Source organism: Haliotis rufescens, unplaced genomic scaffold (assembly GCF_023055435.1).
Source record: "Haliotis rufescens isolate VD_foot unplaced genomic scaffold, xgHalRufe1.0.p SCAF_2, whole genome shotgun sequence".
In the NCBI taxonomy this organism is placed as follows: domain Eukaryota; kingdom Metazoa; phylum Mollusca; class Gastropoda; order Lepetellida; family Haliotidae; genus Haliotis; species Haliotis rufescens.
This window is the reverse complement of record NW_025963890.1, coordinates 21,705,579-21,719,059: the sequence shown is the minus strand read 5'-3', so window position 1 is coordinate 21,719,059 and position 13,481 is coordinate 21,705,579. Positions and strand designations below refer to the sequence as shown.

The following is a 13,481-nucleotide window of genomic DNA, read 5'->3' as shown; positions in this document are numbered from 1 at the left end:
CACCACCACAACTTCTTTGGGGACGAACTCTGACTAGTCACATGTCACGGAGACAAGCAAGAAGTTTTTGTGAGAATCCATCTGACTGGGACCCAAGACATTTGGGTTGTTAGCCCAATAAGTAAACGAACAGAGCTATGTCCACACTGTTAAACTGAGTGCATGTGTAAGGCTAATAGGCCAAGACCCAGATTGTGGGAATATGGCATGAACTAAAAATGTCTCCAGGCAATATTTTATAATTCATTAAAACCTGTACCCACCCACTTTCTAACTGCTGATGTTGTGAAGCCCCTGATCTTCTGTTTCAGTGTGCTTGTGGACGAAGTGTCTGATTATCGGGCGATCAATAGGTCAGAAGACCAAACTGTGGAGAAGAAGGAGAAGTACCAGGCTAACTGTGAAGAAGTAATGTTCCAATGTGTTGTAACTTTGTTTCCATGCTACCATGAGTACATGCTGATAAAATCAATTTTTAAACTTATGCTATCTCACACTATGCAGTTCTCCCTTTTTCTTAAAATCCTTCTGTGGAAACGTGCTTGGAAAAATTTTCCTTGGCCCCGTTCCACAAAGCGATCTTAGTGCTACATTGATCGTAAGCCTATGATAAAGTATGGGCGAACAGATTCCAGCTTATACAAATGTTGACCCAAACACATCCCAGAATCACCATGGTTACCACCCAAACAAATGTGTCATGCACTGTAACCCATGCATAGCAACCTACACATGATCACATGACTACCCCTACCACATCATTCCCTTTCTCATCGCAACACAGAGAGAGGTGTTTTTGGAATATTAGCGAATACATTTTTGTTGTTTAATTTGTGGTAGGCTACTTCCTTATTGATTATAACACCCACGATACTAATGAAGAAGACGGGAACAGACTAAGTTCAATGCCTGGCCTGCTTAACTTGTAGACATACGGACCCTCAGGACCATTGCTGTGACTGCCGTGGCCTTTGTTCATGTTCCCACCTCTTGGAGGAAGCCTTTCCTAGTTACCATATTCCATAAGCATAATATTGAATGGCAGTCTAAGTCTAAGGACGCAGAACATGGGCCTTCCTCAATCGTGTTCCCAAGTTGGCTGTCTCTTCCACTATAAGCTTTCCACCACGTGCTAGGCAAGAACATAGAGTGGTTTGCCTGCCCTTGTGCTCTTGCGATCATCGCCGCACTACAAACTTTGTGCAGCCATGAAAGCAAAGGATACCATTCTGGGCAAGGATACATCATTCAGTGCAGGGATGTTTTGCATTTCACGTGTCAGGATTTTTCTCTGGGTTGGAATCAACACAGACAGACCTAATGCGAGGCGGTCAGCACTCTTTACCTACTGTCGAAGATGTGACAGTGAGTAGATCAACATTGATTTATACATCAAAGTGAATTATCGCGAACTTTCAGTTTGACCTCGTACGTGACAGTGTTTCACAATGCAGAGTTTCGGAAATATTACCTCACTTCTGCAGGATCGACCCTGCTTTGTTGTTCATTTGACTGGTTCAAATTTCATTTCATTTCATGTTTGTAGTCTATGCAGGGTAGGGTATCAGTGCCCCACTGTCCAGCCATGGTATAAATGCATAGTGTGAGATAGAAGTTTAAAACTTTGTAAATTTTACATTAAATTGTATATTTATGTACTTATCCTATCTTACAAGCCATATGCCCCCCTGACCATCCCGGCATCCTCTAGCCTGTTAGCTGTGAGAGAATGTTGTGGCAGGGGTAGTCATTTGATCATGTCATGTAGATCGCTATGCACAGGATTGTTTGGGTAGTAAAAGTGGAATGTGTTGGATGAAATATTTTTAAAATCTGGAGGCTTTGTTCAAGCACAATTCCACAGAAGGATCGAAGGAAGAAATGGATGGATATTTCACATGCATGACAATAGTTGTCATAGGTGTCCCTTAACCTAAGACTTGCCCTTCTTATATTTCTTGGCTTGTCAGCTCTATAAACATTAATAGACAAGGAGAACACAGACTTTGTGTACACCTCAGATAAGTATCATCCCAAACATATCATATATAACATTTGACCCTGTCTAAAAGGCATTTTGTATTCAGAGCATTCTGCCATGGGTGACGTGCCAGTTTAAACTTATCAGAAGGGTACACAAAGTATGTGATCTAGGGTACCAGTTATCAGACTTCCATTGTTGTAGGAGCCTCCTAGGTGTAGGTGAGTTAGATGCTGACTTGGTGTGCTGGCAATTACCGGTAAGTGCCTCACTCTGAGTGTGTGGGATTTGAAACCTCAGATGGGACACCACCCAATACAATTCTAGAATTTGCGTGTGAGGTATTGTATAAGTATATAAATGTACAATTTATTGGAAAATTTCGAATTTTGCTTTCTACTAAGAAAGTGTAATCCAAATATAACATGTTACTATGCACATGCTCATGATTTTCACAAAAGTGCAAATAAATGTCTGCTTCACTTAGGGCGTCCCTCCCACATCAATTGACATGCTGTGATATTACTGAAATACTGTTTGAAGAGGCATTAAACCCAAACCACTCACTCACTAATTATCATTGCAGATAGCTAAGCTCAGCAGTGAGTACTACCAAGTCATACCACAGGTTGGTTTTGCTTACGAGAAGATTAGGCCACTGGACCAGCTCCATGATCTGAAGAAACAGATCCGTCTGGTCTCCAATCTCCTGGACTATGAAGTGGCCAGCAGGATGCTCCTGGGCGCCATGTATAGAGAGAAAGGTCAGGGTCATCATATGACAAGGGGGCACGGGTAACCCAGTTGTCTAAGGCACCGCAATTCGCTGTGCAGAGTTGTGTCCTTTGGGCACACCAGAAACCTATGATTGTGGGTTCAAATCCCGGTTCACCCAGATTATGTTTCTAGGTTTGTCACACCATACCTGTGCTCATGGGTTTCTCCGAAGCGGTGAACGTCCGAGACCTGCATCACTTAGGGCTTTCCTCCCACATTGAGCTGACACGCCGCGATATAACTGGAATACTGTTAAAAATGGAGTTAAACCCAATTCACTCATTCACTCATCATATGACAATGTCTGTACTGTTCTCCATAGGCTCTTAGTTTTTTTGTATGTGTATTTCATACCTAGCTTCAGAGAAAGTGGAAAAAATGAAGCTGCATTTGGAGAAAGCAAAAATAAGTTTTCTGTTGTATGTGTAAGATTATTATAAAGACTAAATTTTGAACTTTGATTTTGGTCTTGTAATATAGGAAGTGGAACCTAACCGTGAATTATGATCAATCACCTTTCGAAATACATGCGATGATGCTGTGCGTTAAGAAATAAAACATAGTCTAGGGTGCACTTCAGTTGGTGATGTCTGTTGTTCCAGAAGTGAACCCTCTAGACTATGTGTATCAGTCTGTGGGATGCAGGTTACAGCTGTTGTCTGAAGACGTTGTGGAGTCGCAGTACATCCTCCGCTACATCAACAACTCAGGTAAGGAGTGATTGCTGTTACTGTCACCATGTCCTTTATATAAGTCTCTGACATTTCAAAAGCTTATTTAGCTGCCCCCTGAAATTACTATACAGGGTGAAAAAATTGTTTGCAATGATTTATGATGGACTCAAAATATGTAATAGGTGTGCAAATGGCAAGGTCACTTTTTTATGAAGGTAGGAAAAAGCCTAGTACTTAATGTGATAGCTAGTAGATAAACATGGACTTGAGTACCCATGTACCATGTTTTCAAGTGATGTGATTTAATTATGTTATTAAGGAAGGTGAAGGCATGGGAATCTATGATTAAAAGTAATACTCCAATGCTCCGAAAGTGACGTCATTAAACCAGAAGTGCTTGTAACTTGTTATTAGGGTAGCTAGAGCTTGCTAAGATATGGGATCAATGGTAAACATAGATATTGGTGAGGTCAGCTATGATCTGATTTGGAAAGTCAGAACGGTTCTTTTTATACGTTTCTGGTGCAAATGTTTTTTGGCAGGAATAATTAACACAAATTAATTGACGTTTTTGTATTTTCCACAAAACAAACTATTAATTTTTTTCACCACTGCCAATGAACTGTTGATATTGGGCATATTTCTGAACAAACTCTTCATTTAAAACTAAATCTTTGACGGGTAGGTGACATGTGACTAATCAGGAGTTTATCTAGGAGTAATATATTACCCATAAGTGTGGACAGATCGAGTGTGATGCTCTTCTAAGCATAGAATATGATGTCATTGTTAATGATGTCGGAAATTGAGTATAGTATTACGTCTTCTGAACAATAGTTTGACGTCTGTGAAGTGTCCCTGTAGGGTTGACATTTCAAAGATTTTTATTCATTTTCTCTGTTGCATTGACAAGGAGTTATATATAGAAGAACCTACTTGGTACTCGAAAATTACAGATCAAGTGTCGTTGTGAGTGAATGCTGAAGTGGCTTACACCATTCATTTACTTGTGAAAGATACTCTGTAGTTGCTCATAGATCATTGGCTATTCTCTAAGTCGTCATCCAATGTTCAGTGGTGTATATTCACTGTTGCCAGTGGACTACGCAGAGGTCGAGGCCATCTACAGAGTTGCGGTTCCAGGGGAACAGGAAAGGATGGATAAGAAGAATTTTGGCAATCATCGACTTCTCTGGCATGGCACCGGCGTCGCCAACCTCATCAGCATTCTCCACAGGGGTCTTGTAATTGCACCCCCGGATGCACCCATCACAGGGCACCTGTATGGCAAGGTTAGTGGTGGGAAGCTACCGGGTATTAGGGGACGCGTAACTCGGGTACTCGGGTCGGGTGGGTCCTGAGTACGACCCTCGTACCCACAGGACTGATATTGTTTAATGACAATAGTAATATAACTCCATGGCTAAAACACAAGTTGGTAATGTGGCTGTTAATCTTCCAGCTCCTCACAGACGGCTTGTGTTGTATACTCCCCGGGAGTAATAATGTAGCGATTTAAGCACGCGTTACGGCAAGGATTTGGTGCATTATTGAATATGCACATTATTATATTATCACAGCAGCCTGTAACTAATCACAATCCAGTGACTGACATCAGGAGCAACAATGACACATTTGAGATTCAACGACATGGAATCATCCAAGTCAACAAGGCTGACCTTCTGATCCATGTAGTCCCCACGTACAACTACCTAGGCTGTTTGGGACCTATTGTCTTACCCAGAACAGGAATTGTGACATAGTATGTAGCCTTTGCTATTGCCTTGCAGGGTATCTACTTCTCTGACACATTTGAAAAGAGTGCGGGATATTGCAGCAGTGACGGCAAGACACTCTTCATGCTGTTGGCTGAGGTAGGAGACAAGACTTACATCACGTTACTGCAGCGTGTCTTTAACTAACCTGAAATGTCATCACTGTTAAGGGTACCAAGTATTCCTTTGTTTTTCAGATTTAGAAATAATTCGAGGACTTTTGTGTTTAGAGTAGATTTCTGGAATTTTCCTCATGATTTTTGGTGTTCATGTGGAAGGGATTGTATAGAAGCTTGTAGCATCAATTTTACCGAAGTAGTGAATGTCAGACCTGCATCGAGACATCACTACATCATGGTTGGTAGGAAATTATGATGATCAGGACCCACCATTTGATATTCTTTCGGCTTGTGTGTGCTGGGATTTTATGTATTTATTTGTATATTTTTTCAGCTACATCTACAAAACCAGATACGTTTTGTTTAAATTTATGACACTAAATATATTGTTTGAAAAAAAGCGTCTTGAAGTAATGTATTTTTTGTGGCGTACAAATTCTTCTTTTTCCAACAATCAGAAGCATAACTATTTTTTTAGGCATTTTTCAAGTCAATTTTTCTTTTTGGATAAAATCCTAATCCGCCCCCCAACCCCCCAAATATCAAACGGTCCGTCTCTTATGTCTTTCTTTCAACAATCATATATTCCCAATTCTTTCTTGTACAGGTGTCACTTGGCAACCAAAAGGTAATTGTCAATGGGTATTCAGAAAACCTTGATAAACGACAGAAAGGATTTGACAGTGTCCACACCATTGGAAAGTCGAGGCCAGATGGAAAGCATGATGTCTGTTTACCAACAGGTATGTATTACACCTGACTGTGTTGTGGATCCCTGCATCTGTATATCTGTATATGTATAGGGGTGCAATGATTCACTGAACATTAGGTGCATCACGTGGCTCGGCCACAGATTGAGTATCGTCTTCGGAGGTCATGTACCAAAACTAAATGATACAATGAGTCAATAAATCAGGGAATATCAGGGAATATCTATGATCAGGGACTACCAGGAAATATCTAAAATCAGTGACTATCAGGGAATATCTATGATCAGGGAATATCAGGAAATATCTAAAATCAGGGAATAGCAGAGAATATCTATAATCAGGGAATATCTACGATCAGGGAATAGCAGGGAATATCTAAAATCAGGGAATAGCAGGGAATATCTATAATCAGGGAATATCTATGATCAGGGAATAGCAGGGAATATCTATAATCAGGGAATATCAGGGAATATCTATGATCAGGGAATAGCAGGGAATATCTAAAATCAGGGAATAGCAGGGAATATCTATAATCAGGGAATATCTATAATCAGGGAATATCTATGATCAGGGAATAGCAGGGAATATCTATAATCAGGGAATATCAGGGAATATCTATGATCAGTGAATAGCAGGGAATATCTTAAATCAGGGAATAGCAGGGAATATCTATAATCAGGGAATATCTATAATCAGGGAATATCTATGATCAGGGAATAGCAGGGAATATCTATAATCAGGGAATATCAGGGAATATCTATGATCAGGGAATAGCAGGGAATATCTAAAATCAGGGAATAGCAGGGAATATCAGGCAATGTGTGGGAACATGTATAATCAGGGAATGCTATGGAATATGTTTAATCAAGGAATATGTGGAAATATGTGGGAATATGTAGGAACAACATGTGTAATGAGGTAATCTGTGGGAATATGTGGGAACATGTATCATAAGGGAATTTGAGGGAATATGTTTAATCAGGGAATATGTGGCAGGGAATATCAGGGAAAATGGCAGAATATGTGGGAACATGTATAATCAGGGAATACCAGAGAATATTTATGATCGGGGAATATCAGGGAATAATTATAATCAGGGAATATCAGGGAATATTTATGATCAGGGATTATCAGGGAATAATTATAATCAGGGAATATCAGGGAATATTTATGATCAGGGATTATCAGGGAATAATTATAATCAGGGAATATCAGGGAATATTTATGATCAGGGATTATCAGGGAATAATTATAATCAGGGAATATCAGGAAACATACATAATTATGGAACATGTAGCAACATGTACAATCATTGAATATCAGGGAATATGTATTATCAGATAATGTGTGTAATCAGGGAATATCAGGGAATATGTATTATCAGATAATGTGTGTAATCAGGGAATATTAGGGAATATGTATTATCAGATAATGTGTGTAATCAGGGAATATCAGGGAATATGTATTATCAGATAATGTGTGTAATCAGGGAATATCAGGGAATATGTATTATCAGATAATGTGTATAATCAGGGAATATGTATTATGTGTTAATTTAGGGAACACTTAAAATAAACAATTTTGATATTGACATCACAATACTGGTGAAAGGGGTACTTTGCATTATTCTAGAAACAAATTTCCAACAAAAGTTAATTTCTAACTTAAATATGGCCGTCATATTGAAAATATTTATGCACCTGGAAAAGTATTAATTCTATTGAAAATTTCATAGAAAATGCTTGTTCCCCAATGTTTCTTGTATGGTGATATAAGTGATAATAAATAGTGTTACTGGTGTTTCTTAATGTTTCATAGAAAATGCTTGTTCCCCAATGTTTCTTGTATGGTGATATAAGTGATAATAAATAGTGTTACTGGTGTTTCTTAATGTTTCAGGGTGCGTGATGCCACTTGGTGAGAAGAAGTATGAATATCACTACAACAACGAGTACGTCAGTAATTACCATAATGAATTTGTGGTGTACGATGAGGGCCAGGCATGCTTGCGCTACCTGATTCAGTGGAGAAGGAAGTAGCTCCCCATTGCACAACATTTCATTATGAGGGTCTGGAGATGTGTTTCCGTGACTAAATAGCTTGTTTTGATAGATAATAGGAGACATGATATCAAGGTCCTGTTCATCGTAAGTCTACGACACTGATGATCGTAAGTCTACATCACTATGATCATCTAAGTCCACGACTCTTCATTCATCATAAGTCTATATAACACTACTATCATTGTAAGTCTATAACATTACGATCATCATAAGTCTATGACACTACATTCATTGTACATCTATGACACTACGATCGTCGTAGGTCTATAACACAATGATCATCGTAAATCATGAGACTGCGATCATCATTCAATTTTAGGACTGTCATCACTATAAGCATGTAATGCTTTGACCACCATACCTATATAAAACGTCCAAAACTCTATAACACCAAAAACCATTGTAAGCCAATATGACTATGAACATAAAAACTTCATTGACCACTTTAAGCCTGTAACACCATGTGAAAAAAGCATAGAACACAAAAGTCTATAGCACTACGATGGTCATAAGTCTGTGTTATAACAGGAGCCACAACAATCATATGTATAAGGGCATCATAAAGTTGTTAGAATATTTGTATCAGGACTTTTACTATGATGCCTAAGCAGCTTTGTTCTTTGAGAAATCATTTTTGATGAAACATATTAATCAAGTTTCATATATGTTGGTCTGTGGTGTGAATGCTTGGGAAAATGTGTCTATTCATTATAGAAATGTTTTGCTTGTTTATATTGGTTTGGGGTTATGCAAATTGTGAGCTTGAGGTTCTTTTCAGCAACATTTGTTTGCGTGTGTGATCATTTACTATTTTGATGTGTTGATTGTTTTCTGTTTCCAATTTCTGCTTTATTAATATATGACTTGGTTTTGTGAAAACTTTCCAGATTTCACATATTTTGGGAACATTTTATCTCCTCAGTGACAATTGACCAATGAATATATATCAAAGAGGAAGACACTTAATTTGTTGTTTTACAGATTTTGAGTATTTCAATGTTCAAGAGGCAAAATTATGCAAATCTTGTTAAAGTTGATTTGAAGATAATTTCCTGCAAAAATACTCTAGAAAAAAATATCAAGTAAGGCAATGTTCAATAGCCATATTCACAAATCAATTACCGGGTAACATATTTGTGTGTGTTTCCGTCTTGCATAACTTATCTGTAAAACAAGAAAATGAATTGATACAGGCTAAGAAAGATTAGAAATTTGTTTGGCAGCATTCTCATCTGTTGGCACATGGTTAAAAGTTATGAAGTGTATGTTTTGTAGGAATAGTGTTCGTTATTAGCAGCACTTTGTAAGTGTTGTATAAACTGAATATCACAGTGACACCATGACATTGTCATGACTATCACAATACACCTGGATTGCTTGTATGAACTGAGGAATAAGAGACAGCAATGTGATATAAGGGCATGACATGTGGAGAAATAAGAGACACCCATGTGGTATGAGGGCATGACATGTGGAGGAATAACAGACACCCATGTGGTATGAGGGCATGACATGTGGAGGAATAAGAGACACCCATGTGGTATGAGGGCATGACATGTGGAGGAATAACAGACACCCATGTGGTATGAGGACATGACACATGGAGTAATAAGAGACACCCATGTGGTATGAGGTCTTGACACACGGAGTAATAAGAGACACCCATGTGGTATAAGGACATGACACGTGGAGGAATAAAAACACCCATCTGGTATAAGGACATGACACGTGGAGGAATAAAAACACCCATGTGGTATGAGGTCTTAACACATGGAGGAATAAGAGACACCTATGTGGTCCTTAAAGCAATCTTAGCTCTACAGTCTTACATGGCAGAACAATAAGACAGTAAGATGATCATGTTGAACATGACCCAGGACACTGCACCTGACTCTGTGGAGGTGGAGGGGCAAGTGAGTGCTACTCTCTATCTACTCTCTATCTACTCATGTAAAGAGGAGAGGGAGACAAAGCTTCCCACATGAAGTCAGCCCAAACCCTAGGTTGTCTGTTTAGTTAGAGCAATCATTAACTGCAAGATTGATCACAGTTACAAAATTTGAGTGTGTTTTGAATGACTTGTATAAGCTTGCTAGGAATGACAGCAGACCTGAGCTAAGTCCCCTTAAAGAATTTTATTTAGTAGTGGTATGTCTATTCAATGATGCATCATTTCAGCGGCCATATTTGTGGTCTTAGAATGTTGACTATGCCCATCATGATGAAGACTATGCATTTTCTAATGTCAGAAGATCCTGTGGTATGATTGTGTTTGGTGTATGTATGTTAGGCCTTGACAGGATAATGAGAATTGGTATCTGATCATTGTGATAGGGAGTGTCTGCCATTTGTACATACATGTACTTAATGTGTGACGAGCAAGATTCTGTTCATGCATTAAATATCCCATGTTGTTGCATGGAGTTATTGTAGACTTTATTGAAACATCAATGCTCTGGCTGATATTTAAGTTGTCCCAAGTGGGATCCTCCAGAGTCCTAAAGGGCAGTTGTTCCAAGTCAGACAGGTTTTAGCGTTTAGTCAGTCATTATTTTTTTCAGCGTAGTGAGTGCTTAAAGCAAGTGAAAAGTGGACAAACTGCCAAGAACCCTCTTAGATATCAGACACACATTATTTACTATCAACCATAATCACATGTCTTTTTTGTGTAGAAGTGTCTATTTAGATGGCCATTTCCTGTCAAATTTGATAACCTTTTACTTTGTGAAAGTTGAATTGCATGGTTTGGGTTATATTCTGGAAAATAGACATCAATGTGCTGTTGGTTATCATAATGGTAGGTCCCTGTTCTAACAACAGCAGTATCCTCATGATGTATGGTATTTTTTCACTTTGAAGCCCATTTCTGGTGTCCCTCGCCGTGATATTGCTGGAATATTGCTCAAAGCAGCATAAAGCCATACTCACTCACTCACTTTGGTAACAGGGTACCAAAGAAGCTGACCAAAGAAGCTATATACCTACATTGAACAAGTCCATTGTGATGACTCTATTCAGGACAGATTGGGAGTGTCTCATTCATTGAAGTCGAGCAACTGTTAAGGTAAAAGAAAAAAATAGTTTCGGCTCTGGGACCAATCAAGTGCTTTGTTAGGTTACAGCAGGATGCATTTCACTATGTCTACAACTTGATGTGCAGCAGCTGCCTGTGACTGATATTACAATATTAAGACTTAAACGTAATATTGTTAACTGCTCAATCCTCACCCCAGTTGGATGACACACAGCCTACTCCAGCATAACACACAACCTGCTCAAACCTACAGGGCATAACACATAACTTGTTCCAACCCTTAGGCAGATCACACAACTTGTTCCAACCCACAGGCATAACACATAACATGCTCCATAATCTTGACACATGACCCGCTATGCTCCGCAATCATTACACATGACCCACTTTGCTTCCCACAATGCTCCTAAAGCATAACACTTTTCACATGCTTTGGACACATAAACTCCAACATGAACAGTCTCTTTCTGATATGTTCACAAATGAAATCTTAGGGTAACATACTGTTTAAGTATGTTTATGATTATTTTAGGTACAATGTATAACAAATAAAGTGGTTTGTGTTTGACATGCATGGTCATGCAATTTCAAGTAAAGGGATTCTCCAAAGCTAACACACTTGTAAGTGATCACTACACATGACAAACTAAAAATTTATATATCATGGACTTATCTTCAGTGATGATTGTTACATTACTTTTTTCACAAACTATTTCTTGTTGAATTATATTATTTTTCATGTATTTTCCATGCAAGCCTTTATCTGCTTGATAAGCCTTTTATACATTTTACAGTTGTTGTGATGGTTATCGACTTATTGCCATTTGACAAGGCTGAGTTTGTTTGCAAGAAAGGTGCGTGAATATTATTTTGTTTCATCAGCTTTGCCTTACCTTGTGATGCTCAACAAAATAAACAAAATAATTACTGGTTGGCGATTAAGTTCATTCAATGACTGATTGGTGCATATTTTGTTCACCAATAGGATGTTGCCATCTGCTTTTCTCCACTGGTATGTGTTTGTTTAACGAAAGGAACTGTGTGCCATCATGGAAAACTTATATTGAGCCTTCAGTGAAAGAGAGAGGTAAATGGTGTCATGAATGAAAATATTTCAAATAGTTTTACCTGGTTACCAGAGCTTACATTGCCTATTAATGTAGCCTGGCTGCATATTGTTTGTGTGCAAGAAACAGAAGACACAGTAAGACATCCTTCATAAATTGCATTCAGAGATTTAGGATTCAGTTAACCTTTGAGATGGGTTAATCTTAGCAGGAGTAACACCACTCTACAGCATATTGTCTTGCACATGCAATAATATTTTACATTTATGAAGGTTTGATTATTTGTTTATTGCTTCGTTACATAATGACAAAAGTCTTCATATGAAATCCTTGTACCAAAATATCTAAATTCAATGTGACATCAATTCTGTACATGCAAAAATATTTATTTCGAATCTTAAATGGATGTCAGGTTTGCCCAGCCATGAAAGCCTTTGAATATCATATACTTGTTCCACTGTGATTTATAAACAAATCGTTTTAACAAGGGTTTTTTCCTTCAAGTCAATGTATAAGATGAATTTCCTTAAATCTCTGTGGTTGTGCCAAGTGGAGATGTTGCTTTATTTACAGTAGTTTTCATCCTGCACACTTCAGATGCACAAGTGAAGTTGAGTTTACACATATTTCTTACTTCGATCACCTCAACTAGAATTAAACTCACATATTAAAAGCGTGACTTCCATGTAAGACTAATCTATTGAATATAAATGATATTTATTCAGAAATTCTTGTGTGCATTTTCAACACATATTCTTTTATACATTCTATTTAACAGAGGACTCACTGCCATAGATTGTTTGATACTGATTTTATTCAATAACTTTAGTGCTTGTTCTAAGGTTCTTTTGACAAAAACCAAGTGACGCATTCAATGAAAAGCTGAAAACAGCATTTAGAAATTCAGGTCCTTGATGAACATTAGGCATACATTTTGACTTTATTAGGTAATTGTCTTCAAATATGTTTGTTGTGTCCTAATCTGAATTCAGTAAAGTATCACCTGAACATTTTGTCTTAACACATTTTCAGTTGTTTTATTTACAGCTGACACTGTGTAGGTAAATATGTGAGACTTTTGATGTGAAGAAAACGTTGAGACTTATACTTTGCCTAATGTTAGCAGTAGTACCTTGAACCATAAATCAATTTGCTGAATAAATACTAGATGTTTGCCTCCATGTGTTGTTTTTAGATCACCCTATGTCAGCTAATGTTTTAATACATTGTCCATACTCTGTATTTCTGTAGTTTTGCATTTTTACATCCCTTTTGAAATTA

General features: G+C 38.0%; 1 protein-coding gene across 1 annotated transcript in view; it reads left to right on the top strand.

The window, feature by feature from the left end:
• Positions 1–13,377, top strand: part of LOC124112012 (poly [ADP-ribose] polymerase tankyrase-like) — an 80,943-nt gene extending 67,566 nt beyond the window's left edge. The window contains exons 44-50 of the mRNA XM_046471981.2: positions 312–408; positions 2,568–2,745; positions 3,361–3,468; positions 4,531–4,724; positions 5,223–5,306; positions 5,934–6,069; positions 7,936–13,377. Of these exons, the coding sequence (XP_046327937.2) occupies positions 312–408; positions 2,568–2,745; positions 3,361–3,468; positions 4,531–4,724; positions 5,223–5,306; positions 5,934–6,069; positions 7,936–8,075 (937 nt within the window). The 3' untranslated portion in view covers positions 8,076–13,377. The remainder of the gene's footprint in view (positions 1–311; positions 409–2,567; positions 2,746–3,360; positions 3,469–4,530; positions 4,725–5,222; positions 5,307–5,933; positions 6,070–7,935) is intronic.
• The last annotated feature ends 104 nt before the right edge of the window (positions 13,378–13,481 follow it).